Here is a 21,089-nt window from a genome sequence, read left to right as displayed (position 1 = left end):
ACTAAGTGATGATGAGTATCCAATTGTTATTTCAAATTCAACAGCAACCCTCTGGAGGTAACATCTCTACAGTACTGGCTAAAACATACTTGTTCTCCAACCCACTGGCATCAACGCTGGGAGTTGCCAAACCTTCACTCAAGCCCCACCTAATCAAATTTAAATCCAACTATTATATTATATTCCTGCTTACCCCATCAAGAACTTGGAAATAAAAATTGTTCTCTGACAGGACAAAAAAGAACAGATCACAGCAGAGGTTTACAAAATTTACTTTAAAGAACGATTAAGCAATAAGAGGATTAAAAGATTTGACAATTCCAAAGGAAGATAACTGGAATTAGGAAGGAGTCCAACAAAAGCAAAAGAGACCCAGGGAGTCAGATATAAGTAGTACAACCCAGTTGGCATATTTAGGGAGAGGGCATATGATGCACAAACAAGCCTATCCTTATAAAAGCAATTAATGAATCAAGCTACATAGTAGCTTGATTACACTAGCCACTAAAAACATCCAAGTAACTTCCCAGGCTCAGACTCTGCTTAGCAAGCAAACTTCTTATGAGAACTTGGCTTCCTCCTATAGCCAAGCATGCTGATCACTGAACACAATTACCCTGTCCACTTGAGAGTTATTATTTCTCCTTATAAATTAGTAAACTGCATTTTGGTTTTCATACAGAATTCTCTTGTGGTTCTCCTTAGTGTAGGTCAATCCCATAATCTAATACCTCTGAATTAGTGATGGAAATCCCTTTCAAGACCTACAAACTGAGAACCAGGATTTGGGAAGTCCCAGCATCCTCCTCAGCCATACAACAGACCTCGTACTCTTCCCTGTCTTGTCCCATTAAATGGGATTCCTAGCTGCCCCAAACCCCCAAAAGTGTCAGTTCTCAAATCTTTGGGAAAAAAAACCACACACTGTTTATCCCAGTTTGAACCACAGGTTTATAAAAGAAAAAGACTTATAGAAAGTAAAGAAATCAGTAAGCTTATTCATGAGGCTTCTGGAGAACAAGAGAGAAATCAAGTACTAGTCTACAAGCAATGTCAGCCACTTGGAAAACCTCTAAATTTTGTTTGGAAACACCTTTTCTCTTTCATCATCTAACAAGAAAGAGACAATACCCAAAGCCGCACTTGCACAATCAATTATAACATTAGCCCCCACAAACAGCCCTTTAAACAGACGTGGAGACAATAAAGGTCTTATTTTAAGAAATAATATAGTAGTAAAACACACGCCAGTGCTCTGAAACCATTTTTAAAGACCAACCTGGTTTTAAATCCCAATTCAGAATTTAACCCCTCTTGGCTTCAGTTTTCTCACCTATAAAATGAACTGTAGTGAACATTAAATGAGATCTGTGTAAAAAAGCAATACAATGTTGAGCCCTGAACAACCACTCAAAAAATCAGCTGCTACCATGATTTAAGAACACTACTAATGACTAGTCAATGAAATGCTCCTAGGTACTCAGCTAGCAGATGTGAGCACAGCATCACCAGCCCACTTCAGTGTAAATCCCATAAAATTAAGAGCTCTAACAAAAGAGCCATGATTACAGCTTTGCAGAAACAAAGAGGCAAGATGATTATTAAGGACTGGAATTGTCTGACCACACAGTCACTAATATTTGCACAGGAAAGTATCAGTGAGGTTTCCTGATGTTCTCAACACTAAATGCACACTCCAACAAGTACTCTGTACTCAAGAGGAATAAAATACCAGGTAACTGCTTACACACTCAACAGAGGCTGCATAGAGCTGTCTCTCAGAGCAGAAATTAGGCTTCTAAAGGAGTACTATTCACAGGGATGCATGCTACAGCCCTGCAGGCACGATCAGGTTTGATCATGTTACCTGGCAATGCAAACTTCCAACACAAGCTCAGTTTCATCACTGGAATGTAACCAATGCAGGAGTCAAATACCTGGTATTTTAGCCAGGTAGTAAGATACAGTCCCCTCCCAAATTTCTTAATCTCTTAGTACATATTCTCATTACATTCTCATTGCATTAAAATAGAATTTGACATCAACTCAAAGAAAGGACCACTCAGAACTGACTGAAATAAAGTATAGTTGGTAACCACTGACAGTCACATGTTCTAGGCAGAGTTCTGATGTGTGACAATTGTATAATTTTCAGAAATCCCTTCTCAAAAGCTTAATGCCCTAGGGATTTACCTAATCCCACCCCCCATGCCATAAAGGGTTGTTGTGATATCAAGTGAGACAGTACACAAAGTGCTTTCATAAATACTACGAACTACACTCATTAAGTCATTAAAAAAGCTTTAACAAGAAACAGTTTAAATATAAAAGTATACATCAACATACTTTACAAGACTTTTTTTAAAAAAGGTACATACATTCACTGTTAGGACAATTCTTTGGGAAAGGGTTCAGAAAATAAATACATCAAGAGTCACATTCGTTCCTGAGAATTTATCTCAACAACAGCAAAAAGACAATTCAAAAGGAAAAAAAAACCTCTACATTCAAAGCCTAAGAGCAAAAACGTTGGGAGCAAGCTAAATGTTCACCAAGGTAGCTGTGGTACAACAATGGAAGCTCACCCAAAAGAGCCATGACGACTATATGTACTGTTTACAAAAAAATACTAACTTTTAAAAAAGTAAAATACAAAATTGCATGTGTAAAGACTACTTCTCCTTGTGTACCCTTCCCTTTTGGATCAAGACCGTAAAGAAAAACAAAAACTGAAATAGGTGTTTATTGGTGTGGTGGGATTATGAATGATTTGCTACAAAATATAATATACTTTTATGATTTAGAACTGACTTTCTACAAATAAAAATTGAGATTATAGTGGTATGGAATTCACTACAAATACGGCATTTTCTCTTAAGCACTCTTCACTTCAACCTAATTTCACAGTAACAAAAGTTAGTCGCAATTTTAAGGAGAGAGCTCACCATATGGTTCAAGTATTTCTAAGCAAGCAGATAATAACATCTAATCCACTCTGAAAACTGTAGCTTACATAAGGAGTGTTGAATGTGTTCAATGGTTTAATCACAAGCCAGTTATTTTTTTAATTAAAAATAAATATAGGGGTGCCTGGGTGGCTCAGTCGGTTAAGCATCTGCCTTCAGCTCAGGTCATGATCCCAGGGTCCTGGGATGGAGCCCCACATTGGGCTCCCTGCTCAGCGGGGAGTCTGCTTCTCCCTCTCCCTCTGCCCCTCTGCACCTCCCCCCCCACCACCAGTCGTGCTCTCTCTCTCGCTCACTCTCTCTCAAATAAGTAAATAAAATCTTTAAAAAAAAAAAAAAAAAAAGTAAATTTTCTCTTTCAGTTTCACTTAAGGAATAGGATCTTCTCAATTCAAACTTCCTGTTTATGTATCTACTAATTAAGGAAGTGCCCTGCATTCTTTTTAATCAGTTAGGCAATTCTTATATGTAAAGATTATTTTTAAATGTTAAAACATTTTTGCCCTCGGGGTGCCTGGGTGGCTCAGTTGGTTAAGCGGCTGCCTTCGGCTCAGGTCATGATCCCAGGGTCCTGGAATCGAGCCCCGCATCGGGCTCCCTGCTCAGCGGGGAGCCTGCTTCTCCCTCTCCCTCTGCCTGCCTCTCTGCGTACTTGTTCTATCTCTCTGTCAAATAAATAAATAAAATCTTTAAAAAAAAAAAAACATTTTTGCCCTCTCCATTACGTTCAAATCAAAAAAAAAAAAAAAACCTAAGAATCAATATTTGGTATAATTTTTTCACATTTTTCTACCAGGCAGATTCAGAACCTGGCACCTAGTAATTATTGCTTAAGCTGTTCATCTAGGTGTCAAGATGCTCACTACTGAAAACAAATTTCCACATTAATGTTCTCTTAAGTAAATATGTCTTGTGGTTAAAATTTAATGGACTCCTTTTAAAAAAAGAAAAGTTTAATATTTTGCATAATCATAATTATGTGGTATATAAAATTAACAGGTTTTTTGAAAAATATTTTCCAGCTATCAAGCACTTTTCCTAAGCACGGTCAATAGCTACATCTAACATCCTTTAGAAACACTCCCACCCCTAAGGATGAAATGACATAAATCACTCAGGCCTGGCCAATATGAGGTAAAATTTGACCTTCTCTCTCACATCTGGAAAACCACTACTGCTTTTCTGGCTACTGAAAAATTTCAAGAGTTTCAGCATCTGAAATGCTGATGTCAAAAAGTAAAGTATGACTTGAACAGGCCCTGAAATGCACAGCCTGTAGGAGCCACTACTAGAAATTAGAAATAAAAGTAGTAAAATACACACTTCACCCAAAGAGAAAACTAAAAAAAAAAACCTATCAGGAGTCAAAGTGATGTAGCTCTAAGGCTTTCATTTTAAGAGAAGCATACAGTGCTTCAGACTGTTAAACTTCACCACCTACTTCAGATGAAGAAAGGAACACTACACTGGCAACAGGACTGGTCAGGACTGCCATAGAGGAGGGGGAGAGTTCAGAGCGAGAAGAGTGGGAAGGACTCTCCACAAAGAGCAAAGACAGAAAGAAAGAAAAGCAGGTGGGACACATGCCCACCAAGAGGAAAGGAGTCTGGACAGCAGGACAGGGAAGCAGTAAGGAGAGGTAGAAAAGGCAATTAGTCCAGTGACCAGTGAGGCTTCGTGGGTCACCAAAGCACTGGGCTCTTAATCCAACAGGCAGCAACGGGAAGTAACATCATAAAAATTAAGTTCAGAAAATTAATCTGACACTCCTCCATAAAATGGGGTGAGGGCAACTTAAATGGATGCTGAGAAGCTAAGCAAAGAGGTCACTGCAGTAACTAGGCATGAAACAGTAAGAGAGGGGACCTGTGGTAATGGGGCAAGGAAGGTATAAATGGCTACTTTGATGCCTCTCTCAGCTTTCAAAGCATTAAAAAAAAACAAAACTGGGGCGCCTGGGTGGCTCAGTCAGTTAAGGGTCTGCTCAGGTCACAATCCTAGGGTCCTGGGATTGAGTCCCACATATGCAGCCTCCCTGCTCAACAGGGAGTCTGCTTCTCCTTCTCCCTCTGCCCCTCCCCCCACAACTCATGTTCTTTCTTGCATGCTCTGCTCTCTCTCAAATAAATAAATAAAAATAAAATAATAAAAAACAAAACTATGTAATTTCAAAAATGAGGATTCGCAGCCCACTATGCTGATCAAGAATGATGTAAGTATGCATAAGCAAGTCTATCACTGAAATTCTTTTAACCAGGAATCTACTCTGTAGAGTCAACTGAGTGCAAAGTCTAGATGAAAACAGGACCCCAGTATATACAAACATGGTATTCCGAGTTTAAGTTCACAAGTTAAAGTTTTTAGAATGCCCTGAAGATCCATGGTGGGTTGCTGGGGAACAGTTATGAGCAAAAAGACCAATTAAGTAGACATAAGAATTTGGTAAATCTAAAATTTTAGGACAACCACAGGTTAGACAGAATTGCAGTCAGTTCAACTGATGACTGAACTCCACAGTGCACCCTTCAAAGGAGCACAGCAGTTCTTGACCACACAGAGAACACAATCACTGTGAATGACTTCATGAGGGAAATGAAACACACACAAAACACTGGTCACACTTACATAAAAAAATTCAGAGATACCATTAGCACCTCAATCTCCATGTTCTTTTGTGATAAATTACCCTGGGGCAAGCTCCAAACCAAGCTGCACACCTTTTCACCAATCCAATGAAAGTAAAATTCTGTATACCTTCCCCGTTCAAATTATTGGAACAGGGCCAAGAGAGACTTCTTTTCTCTGCTCTCTTGTAAAACTTGATAGACTGACAGTAAAATATGTTCAGAAAATGAAGAAATGCCAGGGTGAACTAGGCTTTTCTGCAGGACAAAGAACAGATGTAAGGGAACAGAGGACTATGTTACCTTGGCTACCTATAGGTAGCTATCTATAGGTTACCTACAGATAAGGTCGTTTGTTTTCGTACATGTATAAACTATACGGTTTGACCTATAACATAACCACATTCATATGTTACACTAGGTCTAGACTTAATCATTATATAAGTGATTCCTGCAGTAGCACGTAAGAGCCCAATGTGCAAAAGATAAGCCTCCAGATCACTTAGGAAACCTGTAAAGTTCATGAATAAAACCATGAAAACATCCAGATTTGCTTCATGACCTACCCACCTCATATCCGCAAAGCAGGAAACAGCTCAACTAAGAGAAGAGAGAGTCCTTTGCCTCAAGATGGGAGAAAATACTTAAACCCACCCACACACCCAGTCAGCCTCCGGGCATTTTTAATTATTAAATTTGACAAGACAAAGATCTCAGTGTACCAGATATGGATAAGTTCCCTTTTCATGCACTCCAGGAGATGAAAATTTCATAGATATGACTACTATGTATACCAGGAAGACTGATACAGAAAATTACTTCCTCTACATGCTTTCCTATAATGAGAATCACAGACTGCATTAATCAATCAAGAGACAACGGATTAATTGGTTAATTCTGGTTCCTCATCAGCAAAATAATAGTGGAAGAGAGAATTACACACAATACTGTTTAATACACACTTGAACAAGAAATATAACAACAAAATAATTCCTCTTTTCTAACACTATTATGTCTGGTTGTGTATATATAATGAGGGTATTTCCATGTCTCAGCAGATGGCCCAGAGAAAGTGTCCCATTGATCTAGTTACAACTATATTAAACAAAAGATCCTCTATAATAAATCCCTTATGTCAGATTCAACTTGGATGGTAACAGCATTGCTGATTTACTATTCATCTTATGTACTCGTCTTAGCAAAAGTAATAATCAAATAGTTTGAAAATGTAAAAATATGCAGAGAAGGGTGAATGAATAGAGGCTTTTCAGTTTTGTTAGTTCTTCATCTTCCCCTTCACAACCCCATATCCCTCGGGATGGAAAAGTAATCTGAATAAAGAATACAGGCAATAAATATTTACTGAATTGAACTAAGGTCCCTTAAAGGGAGGGCAATATCAACTTCTGGAATAAAAGAGAAAATAAAGAGGAATCCATGCTTAGAAAAAAAGTATGTGTGTAAGATTCGTTCAACACCATATATTAGGCAGCCACTGTTTACAAAGTATGTTATTGGCTGAAGCCCCTGCCCTCAACAAACTTATGTGCAAGGAAATAGAAAACATTTACACAAATCACTACATATAAAATAAACTAGGGCCATAAGAATGACACAAATAACTTGCTACTTGAATTCCTCTCCATAGCTTTCTGGTTGGTTAGAGGAAGAAAGATTTTATAGAGGAGCTGTTCACTCTAGTTAGATTTTAAATAATGGGTAGACTCTGGACATGCAGAAATAAATAACAGAAAAACCCAAGATTTGGAGTGACAAAGATGTCAGTTCAACCTCTCTAATCCCTTTTTGCCTGGTCTATTAAAGGACATCATAACACGGGCGCCTGGGTGGCTCAGTTGGTTAAGCGACTGCCTTCGGCTCAGGTCATGATCCTGGAGTCCCTGGATCGAGTCCCGCATCGGGCTCCCTGCTCGGCAGGGAGTCTGCTTCTCCCTCTGACCCTCCCCCCTCTCATGTGCTGTCTCTCTCATTCTCTCTCTCTCAAATAAATAAATAAAATCTTTAAAAAAAAAAAAGGACATCATAACACTGCAGGACCCCTGTGAAAACTATAATGTATATAAAGTGGTTAGCAGAGCACCTGGAAAATCATATATGCTCAATATATTGCAGCTATTATTATTCCTGAACCTAACAAAATAGAACTTGGGAGTCAAATCCACATCTTGAATACTCATGACCTTAGCTGGAGTCACTTGACCTTGGTATTCATTTTCCTCATGTAAAAACCATGGTACAAATATCTCCCAAAAATCTGTTGGGACATTCACATAGGCAATGAAATCAATGCCAAAGTATCTTAAAAAGTGTTAATGCATTATTGTAGTTCTTTAGTTGGCTTACCCTCAAATAAAGCGTAGGGATGTGGATGAAAAGAATGAACACATTTTAGCTAAAGGAGGATAAAAGGGGAGAAATTTAATGAAGAGAGATTAAGTATGTGGATAAGTTATATCCTGCTGCAAAAGAACATGTTTTCCTGCATTCAAACATTGCAAGACAGCTCAACATATACAATGGTAGGTCTGTCTAGTCATCCCAATATAGGATAGAAGGCAGATATTGGAATGAGTGGGGTTCCAAACAGGTCTCAAAGTGACGAGACAGAATTAAGAACCAGGTTCCAAACGTCAGATGCATCCACATTCTCAAAGTTAGAAGACACTTTCTTCTATCTTGTTCTTCAAAATGCGCAATCCCAAAACTATTATGGATCCCAGGAACTTCCCCAAACAATATTCTTTAAAAGGTCCCTTCATCTCTAACACACAGTCACTAATCTAATACAAGAAAGTTATGAACTAAGATCTCATTCCTCCAGATCACCTGGTCTGGCTAGCTATGTTTTCTCTGAAGTAAACATTACAATAGCAAGATGCCAAAAATGCCAAACAACCAAATGGTATCAATACAAAGTTCAAGGAACTAGGCAGATTTACCATTCCTGTCCATACTCAAAGGTACATTTTGAGGAAAAAAGGATTCATTACACTGGTCAGGTGTTTTTACATTAATACATCAAAGGCTTTATTAATTTTTCTTCCCTTTTCTGCAAGAAAGGATGCATGATTTTGCTGGCAGACAATATATCTCCTTTCCAAAATTCAATCCATTTTGGAGTCAACTGAGTTACTCTTATGGGACTCTAGGTACAAGAAGCTGCCAGTGTAAGGTAGCCCTTCTTAGGCTGTAAATCCTAAAAGTACTTTTAGCCAGCCAAAAAGCCTCCAATTCCACAAGCCATTCTGTCTGCCATGATGGAAAGATGTGGAAAAGAACTTAACAGACTTGGTATCCACATCGGGTTTCCACTTGCCCTGATTTCAAAATTAGCACCCAGAAGCCCTTAGAGACAGACACTTCAGTGCCTTAGACAGGTGCAGACTGGTGAATGAGTCACTTAGAAAACCCAGTGAAAAGTTACAGAACCTCCACATCACAAGGGGGAACACAATCTAAAAAGACATCTTTTAGATGCTCTCTGGCATATCCTAGAAAAAGTAGAACTGTTCCTCTTTTCTATCTTTTTAAAGATAGAGAAATAAGGACAAACTCCAAAATCTTAGACTTGAAAGAGTTCTGGGAAACTAGTCCAATATCTTTGTCTTCAGATGGGAAAAAGCAAAGTCCAAAGAAGATGAACATCTAAGCCACGGCTGGACGGTGGCTTCAGAGTTCGGGTCCAAAGAGAGCTCTATCACCAAGGTATACCTTTCTTTGAGTGAGGATCTCTCCAGCTCTCCAAATCACTACCAAATCCCTCCCTCTAATAGCCATTCTGCTATTTTACACTTACAGAGAGAATGCCTATGTATTGTCTAATGAGAATCTGTAGCTTTATTTAAAATATATCTCACCTTATTCTACTTCCAGGAAACAAGATAGGATTCATTATGTCCCCACATACAAGAGTACTTGCCAGATCTCCTTCCTCAGGTTTACAAACTTGTCTATTCTAAATTTTTCTATCGCTTCAGTTTTCTAAAACAAAGATGAAGGGCCACATATCTACATTCCATTTATTCCTGAAATAATCACTACTATCTTAACGTCCCTGAAAGTGGTCAAGTTTCCTACACGTAAAACATTAAGGAATCTTAAACAGAAAAAGTCCTCAGTTTTTAAAAATTAGAAAACCAATTATGCAGCAGAAGGTGCCTTTTCTGCCAACAGCTCTGCCCTTGGCAAATCCATCCTTTTTTAGGACACAGAAAGTAGTAACGCTGCTGCCCTCCCCCAGGTGGAGCAAATAAGTCCTACAAGATCCTAAACCAAACCAATGTAGAAACCAAGTCCAGTAACCCAAGGTTAGTGAGCCTTCCTCAGTACTACAAAGATACACTCTTAAATATTCAACTAACAGGCTCATCTTTTCATATATAAATTTAAAAAGCTGCTCCAAAATGTGCCTTTAAATTTTCAGGACTACAACTTTAAGTTGAATGAAAGTGACCAGCAAGGAGACTAGCTAAAATATTTGGGGTTTTTTTGTTTTTTGTTTTTAAAGATTTTATTTATTTATTTGACAGAGAGAGACAGTGAGAGAGGGAACACAAGCAGGCGGAGTGGAAGAGGGAGAAGCAGGCTTCCCGCTGAGCAGGGAGCCCGAGCAGGGAGCCCGATGCGGGGCTCAATCCCAGGACCCTGGGATCGTGACCTAAGCCCGAAGGCAGGTGCTTAACGACTGAGCCACCCAGGCACCCCTAGCTAAAATATTTGAAAATAATTTCTGGCCCTACTCCTAAGACATTTTACTATCTCCTTTTTTATGTTGACTTTCAAGAATAAGAGGCAAGTAAAGCACTTGCATTTACTTGCATTTTGAGTCCTTCGGCTAAGAACAACTGTACTTCAGACAACTAGCAAGGTTTGAGATGTTTTAAGTAGCCACTTCTTAGCAAGATTTCAACTTTTTTAAAAAATGCTCTAAATTTTGCAAAGTGACACCAAGAGGCTAGTATTGGCTTTGATAAAAAAAATGTTAACAAGAGCCAAGCAGCACTAACTTTACCAGAGATCAATTACTCTGAATGGAACCAATTCTCTTTCAATTCTAAAGATTCACGCATTCTTGATATAGGTATTGTTTACCCTAATGAAGACTCACACAAGTGCAAGCACACATACACACCCACACCAATACACATGTAGTAAGTGTAGCAAAAATACACTGTGGCTGGCTGAAAAGTCAATGCAATTTACTTCAAATTTTAGTGTTCATATGGGTAAAGACTATATTTATACACATCCCCTCTCCCAGAGATGTTTCATTGCTTAAAGGGAAGTAAATTTAATGAAGTTAAACTAATTAGAAGCTGTGCTTATATTATAAAAGCTTATTAATTCTTCATTTCTCTTTTGCCGTTCTCCCCTGTAACACTGCAAAACAAAAACAAAAACAAAAACACGTTCTCAGGGAGCCTGGGTGGCTCAATCAGGTCCACAAGCATCTAACTTGGTTTCGGCTCAGGTCATGATCTCAGGGTCCTGGGATGGAGCCCCATGACCGGCTCGACGCTCATGGGGGAGTCCACTTGAGGATGCTCTCCCTCTCCCTAATAAGTAAATCTTAAAAAAAAAAAAAAATTCTCCCATCCTGCACCTCTGCAGATCCTAACTAAACCAGAAAATGTTTCCCAAGTCTTACACTTTAACTTCCATTCAAGTAATCACAAACTAGTCTGGCCGATATTAATCACTCCCTTCCCTAAATTCGAACCATATATAGGAAACACTATACATTCTTTTTGTTGTCATTCGTATTCACTGCCTCCTTGACTAGCTACAGAGTAGCTCCTTGAGTACAGAAACCTCACTCTATACTTAGTTTGTCTCCTTTGTGCCTAAACAGTAGGTTATGCTTCCAAAAAATAGGGGTACCAATGGGGTGCCTTGGTGGCTCAGTTAAGCATCTGACCCTTGATTTCAGTTCAGGTCATGATCTCAGGTTTGTCTCTCTCTCCCTCTGCTCCTCTCCCAGCTTCACGCCCACCCTCTCTCTCTCAAATAAATAAATGAGTAAAATCTTTTAAAAAATAAAATAAAATTTAAAAAGTACGGGCACCTGGCTGGCTCAGTCAGTAGAGCTTGTGACTCTAGATCTTCAGGGTCATGAGTTCCAGCCCCACACTGGGGGTAGAGTTTGCTTTAAAAAAAAATAACTTCCAGGGGCGCCTGGGTGGCTCAGCCATTAGGCGTCTGCCTTCGGCTCGGGTCGTGGTCCCAGGGTCCTGGGATCGAGCCCCGCATCAGACTCCCTGCTCTGCGGGAAGCCTGCTTCTCCCTCTCCCACTCCCCCTGCTTGTGCTCCCTCTCTTGCTGTGTCTCTCTCTGTCAAATAAATAAAATCTTTAAAAAATAAAAGATAAAAAAAAATAACTTCCAGGGTGCCTGGGTGGCTCACTTGGTTAAGCATCTGCCTTTGGTTCAGGTCATGATCCCAGGGTTCTGGGATCAAGCCCCGCATTGGACTCCCTGCTCTGCGGAGAGCCTGCTTCTCCCTCTCCCTCTGCCTGCCGCTCTGCCTACTTGTGCTCTCTATCTCTCTGTCAAATAAATAAATAAAATCTTTAAATAGATAAATATTAATTGAAAAAAGTAACTTCTGGGGCGCCTGGGTGGCTCAGTCGGTTAAGCATCTGCCTTCGACTCAGGTCATGATCTCTAGGTCCTGGGATCGAGCCCTGCATCAGGCTCCCAGCTCAGCGGCGAGTCTGCTTCTCTCCCCCTGCTTGTGCTCTTTCTATCTCTATCGCTCTCAAATAAATAAATAAAATCTTTTAAAAAATTAAATTAGGGGCACCTGGGTGGCTCAGTCGTTAAGTATCTGACTTCAGCTCAGGTCATGATCCCAGGGTCCTGGGATCAAGCCCTGCCATCAGGCTCCCTGCTCGGTGGGAGGCCTGCTTCTCCCTCTCCCACTCCCCCTGCTTGTGTTCCTGCTCTCACTATCACTCTCTGTCAAATAAATAAATAAAATATTTTTAAAAAATAAAGTCTATTTAAAAAAATAAATAATTAAAAATTAAAATTAATAATTAAAAATTTAAAAAAAATTTTAAATAACTTCAGTATCTGTATTTTGGGAGGGACGCATATTAGGCATTTTTTTAAATCCTCCCCCAAAACATCAATTTTTATACAGCTCACCAAGATGAGATTTTTACCATCAATCATTTTACAAGTATTGGCTTCATCTACTCTAAGGAAACATGCTTTGGAGAGGAAACCAGGTCAGAATCCCAAAATCCATCATATGTGATCTTGGGCAAATTAATTCATATATCTCAGCCTATTTCTTTATCTGGATAATAGATCCATCCTGATAGAGTTATTGATGAGACAATGCATGCAGACCCCCTTAGAACCTATGGAATACATGGTCAGCAAATGGTAGTTATTATTACTCTATGAATAAATAATGAGGAATGCAGAAGGAAGAGTAACACTGCATTACTGCTGGAATATACTTTGGTTATCTACATATGCCTACATCCAGGTCTGAGGAATTATATATGGATACCAAAAAAATAACATTTCTAACAAAAATAAGAAGAGTGAGGTTTGGAAACCTTGTGGGGGGAAAAGGCATTTTTGGAAGGGAAAAATGACTTTAAAATATTATTGTCATCATGTAAATAAAATCAACTTTCTACTCAATTTTGTTCACTATTCTTCAATTAGACTTAAGCCTTTAGAGATTATAAAGTATTGTGTACAAAACAGCAAACGGCATTCCTTTATTTTGTATAATTAATTTTTAAAATCTGGGATTAGATTTTTGGTAGAGTAGACCAGGCTAAAATCACAAGATAAACATGGTTTCCCCTCTATACTTAGTATCTGATTCATCTGTTAACTTTCTGTTCAAATTTCGCTCCAGGGCACCTGGGTGGCTCAGTTGGTTGGGCGACTGCCTTCGGCTCAGGTCATGATCCTGGAGTCCCTGGATTGAGTCCCGCATCAGGCTCCCTGCTGGGCGGGGAGTCTGCTTCTCCCTCTGACCCTCCCCCGTCTCATGTGCTCTCTCTCGTTCTCTCTCTCTCAAATAAATGAATAAAATCTTTAAAAAAAAAAAAAATTTTTTTGGTCCAAAAGCTAATTGAGAAAAATCTCTTCCCCAATAACCATATAAGGTTTATTGCTGAGCACTATTTTAATGATATTAGGCAGGTACAGGAGACATAAAGCCACCTACCTATCTTCTCTTAAAGCTCTAGGGGAAAAACAAGAACAGACCCAAAACCCATAATCTAAGATGATAGGACACTGGAACTCCAACCACAAGATGATTCAGAAAAGTTGGAAACAAAATCTTTTAACACAGGAAGCAAGACTCTCAAAACCAAAACCACCAAAAGAATTTAACTAATGCCTAACCACAAAGGCAGTCAATGAATATTTACTACAAATCACGAGAAGAATTACCTTAATTTTGAATCCTCAGAACCTAGCACAGTGCCTAGATTAAAGAATATTTGCTAAATCAAAGAAAAAATGTATTTAATGATTGGTATAAAAGAGAATCCAGAATACAGCTATTCTCCCTCCTTTAAAACATTAAAATAGATGTGGGAGCTATTAAATATTGGATATGCAAAAAATAAAACAGAAGAAAAAAACCTACAATTACTCTCCAGAACAAGAGAACCACAAGCATATGCCCCCAGCTTGAGAACCTAGCATACCTCTATTAATTCAAACTATATATATGTTCTACCTTATCACCAATACATTCTTATTGTCAACAACTAGAATCACCAGAAGTCAGTTGTACTTTATACTCCCATTTCTTTTAGAATTATGGCACTCTTCCCTATCCATGTTTGGGTGACAGTAAATTTTGTTCTTGCAAATTTTAAACATTATAAACAAACCAAAATTCTTGTTCTGTAATTCTGTGTAGGTAAGGGAGGACTGACTGAGGCCTTTACCTTCTGGAATTATTTCACCAGAAATCTAACAATTTCCTCTTCATAATGGAGCTCTAAACAACCTCCTCAGAAAATGGCACTACTCTAAAAATAGGTTATCAACATGTTCTGATTAGCGGCCAATCTAAGACTCCCTTCCACTGTAAAAAGAACCTAGCAACTGGATAATGAGACAAAAGTAAGGACATCTGATGTATATAAAATTATTTTGTAAAATTTAAAGCCTCAATTTACAACTGACTGGTTAATATAATCATCAATAATTTGTGCTCATGTTTTGGTTGCTTTGTTTTGTTTTTAAGACATTAGGGTAAGATTAACATTCTTCCTATAATGAGATCATTTTGGTAAAATTCTGCAATATCCCACTTCTATCATGAGGATGGCAACAAGGAAAAGCAAGCACATACTTCTGGAGACTAAATTCAGACACATTTGATGAAAGACAGCTCCAAACTTCCCTTAAAAACAGTCCCATTTTTCTGACACACCAGTTCACTTACCTCTCCCATCGCTCTTCCCTCCAGAGCAAGTGCTTGAAAATCATGATTCAGTTCATCCATAGAACGTACCTATCATTCAAAATAGAGAAGGGGAAAATTTCAAGTTAGCATCTTGAATTTCACATACACGTTAAACACAACTGAAAGGCTTTTCTATGTTTACTTTCAGATACTAACAAAGACAGTAACAATAATCAAGTGACTGACATTAAATATTCACTTACCTTTAATCATCAGGGTTCAAAGCCAATGACCTGTTTTCTCCCCTCCCATTCCTTTTTTTTTTTTCAAAACATGAAAAACACATAATCCAGAAAAAGGATATTCTATCACAAGAGAATTGTTAACTATTTTTCATACATTTTAATTTAATAAGTAAAGACCAATAATCTGAAGGGCAATGACATATGATGAGTGACCTGAATATGGCTACAGACTCAAAAGGCCACAGTGCTTGCCCCCAACTGCAAACAGCAAGTAGAAACCAGGGGACTCATTTGATCTGACCCAGCTATTCTTTGATAAACCTCAGGGAAAGGTACTACAAACTATATAACGGAGTGCCCCAACATTTCTCCATGTTGGAAGATTTCTGGGGGCTCCTGGGATCTCAACTCCAGTAGGAAAAAAACAGCACGTATCACAAGAATCCCTTCAAACTTCACCCATCATTAAATGTACTACCCACATCATAACAATCTTTCCAGACTTCAGTTAACTCATCTCTAAGGTCATTGCTACAAGATAAGGTTAGATCAAGGATGAAGTGTGAAAGAGTTCATTCAAAGCAATCATAATTCAAAAACCTGTGGTCCAATATTCTATTAGTGCTCTCAGTTATGAGAGGCAAGCCATCCCTGCTGCCTGAGGCTGGAGGACAGTCCCTTGTTTATTCAAGAGGAAGTCTCCTCTACCTACCGGAAAAAGATGGCAGCTGAGTGCCTGAAGCAGCAATCTCCCAAACCCCCTCATCTGACCATCACTACCTCCCGGGGTAGATATACAGCTGCCAGCAGTGGGTACACACAAAGAAGGAGGTGAGGCTAAGGCTAGGCAGGGAGAGGGATGAGTGCGGAGAGCATGACCTATACAGGTAAAAGAACCAATTCAAGGATTTTATTAACAGCTTCCTATTTATCACCCAATAATCTTAATTTGACTGAACTGAAACTACATAAAAATACAGTTGCACTGCTGTTTTAAATCATATATTTTCAAAATCCAGAGCTGATATATGCCACAAAATGACACATTGTGTCACTAAGACAAAACAGCTCTGGGATGCCTGCTAAAATGTAAATTTATAAAATTCAAAATGAAGCTAAAATTCAGCCCAATGAGAACAAAGAGACATAGAGACAAAGTTTTTTATTGTGGTAAAACCACTTCCAAGGGCCTTGAAACAGAAGCTATGAACACATTACAAGGTGTTTCCATTATTTAGGTAAACACACTGAATGAGCTCCTGACCTATAGGTAGTAAAGGTAAGAGGGGGGCCAGGGAGGGGATAAGGACAGGATATTAGCTGGAAAACTACAAATGTCAGATGAAATTATTTTGAACCTTCAGACCAGAGTTAACATTTACAAAGCATGTAAATCAAATGCATAAAAACTCTCTATCTAGCTCTTTCTGTGGAATCTAATCATATGTTTAACTAGAGCTAGGCATTTCTTGAAAATCCAAAAATCTACAAAGAACTTTAACCAAAAATGTTGGAAATTCTATTTATATTTCCCAAGGAAAAAGTAGGAGTAGTAAGGGAAGGTACAGAACATGCATATGCATATTCAGGTCATCATCACAAACGTGTCGTCACAGCTATCATTCCCATTTAAAAGATGAGAGGGGCGCCTGCAGTCAGTTAAGCATCTGTACTCTTGGTTTGGGTTCGGTCAGGATCTCAGGGTTGTGAGATGGAGTCCTGCATCAGGCTCCGTGCTCAGTGAGGAGTCTGCTCAAGAATTTTCTCTCTCTCCCTCTGTCCCTCCCCTCGCTCTTTAAATATATAAATAAAATCTTTTAAAAAAAAGGATGAGAAAACTAAGCCTCCGAGAAATGCCCTTCCAACTATTGTTAAGAGGGAAGAGCACTTACATGGCACTGCCAGAATCTAAATCCAGGTCTTCCAATTCATAATGCAATGTCCTTCCTATGTCACCATGCTGCCTCCAAGGCAGCCACAGGAAGCTACCACCCGCAGATCAAAGTGACCTCCCTTTCTGCTTGGGTTTTGAGGAGTATGCTCTCTTGGTCTTTTTGCCTTTGCTTTCCCCAGTCTCCTCCCCCCACCTTCAAAGTCAGCCCATCCTGCCCTTGGAGCAATTTGCATTCCTTTCTATATGATCTTCCCATCTATCACATCTCTCTCTCCCTCTCTCTCATTTCCTAATTTCCTAGCTTGCTCAGGTCTTTCTCCCTCTCTTCAACTCTCTTCTCCAGCCTTCCGTCTTTTCCGGGGGTCTCCCTCTGCCTCCCCTACAGGAGGAACACTCTTCCTCTTCCCTCTGTGTACTCCCTCCTAACTCCTGTAGACACTGGTGAGAAGGAGCCTCACTCTCCAAAGTTTGCAGTGCTAGTCCAGAAACTCCATTATAAACCAACTGCCCACAGGTGACTAGACCAGATAAACCAAACCATTCTCACAAAAATGTTTTTAACTAGTCAGGAACTTACTGTTTATTACAGGAGCTATACCTGGTATGGTCATCGACACCAGACCGACTCTGCACACAAATTCTTCCTAAGAAACAAAACTAATGACCAAAGGAAGATGGCTCAGGAATCCAGAGAAATCAAAGAACAGAAATACTTTAGGCAGGTAACAAAGAAGCCCTTTCTATCATAAAGGAGAAAAGGTGGCTGTAAATTATAATCAGAGTAAATGCTCCCATCACAACAGAACACTCTCTTCCACTTCTCGTGCTCTACCTTCCCTTTCTCTAGAATTTAATTTGAGTGCCAGGTTAATGTTAATTTCTAGCACTACTTACTAATTCCTTTTCCACTTTTGCTAAATGTAAGATGTCCTTCATTCCACCAACTGATCTTCCCTATCTCCTCTGGTTTCACCAATCTATTTCTACTTTTCCTCTTTGGGCTATTTGCCAGTAACATGTAACTTTCTCATAACCATCCAAAACTTTCTCAACACTGCTGCCCCTCCCCACAAAGGCATCTCCTGCTCCCTCTACTGAAGAGGCAAAGCAAGATAAGCACTTTACTGCCTGACCTACCTCTATATTCCTAGCTTCATCCCACCACAGGTATCATCAATACACATACCCTATGCTTCTGAGTTTCCCTTCCACTACCCAGATCCCAGAACTTTCTTCTGAAAGCCTCAACAGCTGCCTCCTCCTCTCAGGGATCCTGTCCTAACTAGAGCTATAAATGCAGCAAATTAAGTTGCATGTTTTACCACACAGGAAGTTATAAAATCAAAAGAGAAACCCAGAACTATATATCACACTTGGAAAATTAAAAATTAAGCAAAAGTAGCACCTTACAAATCTTTATTTTAAAATAATCACATTCTAAAGTACCTGCCCTTTCCGATGAGGGAGCAGAAGGCTCGCTGAGGACAAAGCATAAGCCTACACCCTGCAACCTCCCCACCCCCCCACTCCTGGGTGGGACATGTGTGACATTCTTCCAGGAAGCTCCCAACTGTCTTAATGTTAATACCTTGCTAGAGGGAAAAACAACCTTAACTTGACAATGGCATGGCCTCCGATATGTTGTATCTTTTTTTTTTTTAATATTTTGTTTATTTATTGAGAGAGAGCATGAGTACAAGCAGGGGGAGCGGCAAAAGCAGGCTCCCCACTGAGCAGGGAGCCTAATGCAGGTATCTTGTAGGTCGGTCCTCTTTAGCATATGAAAGTGTTTTTGAAACCTTCCTTTTCCTGGGGCGCCTGGGTGGCTCAGTCGTTAAGCGTCTGCCTTCGGCTCAGGTCATGAGGGATCGAGCCCCGCGTTGGGCTCCCTACTCCGCGGGAAGCCTGCTTCTCCCTCTCCCACTCCCCGCTTGTGTTCCCTCTCTCGCTGTGTCTCTCTCTGTCAAATAAATAAATAAAATCTTAAAAAAAAAAAAAAAAATGAGGGGCGCCTGGGTGGCTCAGTCGTTAAGCGTCTGCCTTCGGCTCAGGTCATGATCCCAGGGTGCTGGGATCGAGCCCCGCATCAGGCTCTCTGTTCAAAAGGGAGCCTGCTTCTCCCTCTCCCACTCTGCCAGCTTGTGTTCCCTCTCTCACTGTCTCTCTCTGTCAAATAAATAAATAAAACCTTAAAAAAAAAAAAAAAATGAAACCTTCCTTTTCCTTACTTCCCCCAACTCCCGAGTATATATATAATCACCACTCCTGAAGATCCCGGTGCAGCTCTTTCTGCCGACCGGTCCTGTCCCACTGCTTTAATAAACGACCATTTTGCATCAAAGACGTCTCAATAAGTCGTGGGCTCCGGACCTCACCCCACAGAACCTCACCTATATTCCAAAACCACTCATATGGCGCCTGAATGTGGGGCTTTGAGTCTTCACATCTGAACTCAGCTTCCGTGCAAACTTGGTGAATACTTTCTTTCCTCTTCCTTTACTCTCATTTCAGGGGCTCTTCAAGGAGTACAGTCTTACTGGAACACTTGCATGTCCATTGCTCAGGCTCCAATTCTCTAGCCCATGGCTACTTATGGGGAGGAGAAAGCCTGGCTAGAAGTTAGTACCTTAGCCGGGACGGTAATAAGACCCAGAAACTTGGGGCGCAGATGTGGCTCAGATGGTTAAGCATCTGCCTTCAGCTCAGGTTATGGTCTCAGGATCTCGGGGTCCTGGGATCCAGCCCCGCATTGGGGCTCCCTGCTCAGCGGGGAGTCTGCTTCTCCCTCTTCCTCTGCCTGCCCCTGCTCATGCTCTCTCTCTTCAAATAAATATTAAAAAAAAAAAAAAGACCCAGAAACTTGATGCCCCTCTCTTTATTCCTGTTCTTATACAAAGTTGTCTGTCTTGGGCACAGGACAGCCACCTAAGTGACTAGCACGGCTGCCAATCTTAAGATTCCCATGTGAGGTTTCCTCCTGATTGATCTACTGTGATCGCCTTCACATGCCTGGTCTAGCCACTTCTGGCCATGGGACCTCCACTAGGAGCTGGCTGAAACCAGTACCTGATGGTATTAAAACCCAAACGGGGACCGTTTCCTGGGGAAGTTGGCTCTGAGGACCACATGTGTTGGAATATCACTTAGAATCATGATGGACTTCTAGCTTTACTGTTTTCTGTCAATGTCCTCTACTAACTACTTAAGCTACAAAATTACATCGGTAATTTCCCCTTGTAAAACTTTTCTAGTGTTCTCCATGGGTGAAAAACAGCAGGTTCTTCAAGGCACGGTATTTCAGTCCATACGCCAGGCACCCATCTGTAGCCTAGGATGCACTGGGGAAGCAGAGCGGAGGGCAGGCCTCCCTCCTACAGGGGCCTTTTAACTGCTGCGGTGATCATAGTGACTTTGTTTAGGGACACCTCGGATCGCTTTTTTTTTTTTTAAGATTTTATTTATTTATTTGAGAGAGAGAATGAGAGACAGAGAGCATGAGAGGGAGGAGGGTCAGAGGGAGAAGCAGACTCCTCGCTGAGCAGGGAGCCCGATGCGGAACTCGATCCCGGGACTCCGAAGGCAGTCGCTTAACCAACTGAGCCACCCAGGTGCCCTCGGGTTGCTTTGACACCAGGAACCTATGACATACACATCCTGTGCGTGGGACGCCACCTGGTGGGGGGCGCGGTTTCTAGGTAATGGACATTCTCTTTTCTTCAGTTCCCAAGGATTCTCCCTTGGGATGCCTTTTTAACCCACTGGACACAATTCGGATTGCAAAACTTAGGGAAGGTCTGAGCTCCTGTAACACTGCATGGCCTCAGTGGGATCTATTCAGCCAGATCTCTGCAGGAAATAGGGCAAATGGACCTACGTGCTACCTTCATTGCTCATACTTAGGCCTTCATTGCTCTACACCAGGACCCTGACCTAAGGGCCTCT

General features: G+C 40.4%; 1 protein-coding gene across 12 annotated transcripts in view; it reads right to left on the bottom strand.

Annotated features, from left to right (window-relative positions):
- Positions 1-21,089, bottom strand: part of PUM1 (pumilio RNA binding family member 1) — a 137,648-nt gene that overhangs the window by 73,423 nt on the left and 43,136 nt on the right. For all 12 annotated transcript variants that reach the window (XM_032389426.1, XM_032389482.1, XM_032389463.1 and 9 more), the window contains exon 3: positions 15,048-15,116. In XM_032389426.1, coding sequence (XP_032245317.1) covers positions 15,048-15,116 — 69 coding nt within the window. The remainder of the gene's footprint in view (positions 1-15,047; positions 15,117-21,089) is intronic.

The sequence above is a fragment of the Phoca vitulina genome, unplaced genomic scaffold, assembly GCF_004348235.1.
Source record: "Phoca vitulina isolate PV1807 unplaced genomic scaffold, GSC_HSeal_1.0 scaffold2, whole genome shotgun sequence".
In the NCBI taxonomy this organism is placed as follows: domain Eukaryota; kingdom Metazoa; phylum Chordata; class Mammalia; order Carnivora; family Phocidae; genus Phoca; species Phoca vitulina.
Note: the sequence above shows the minus strand (reverse complement) of the source record. Positions and strands in the feature narration are given on the sequence as shown.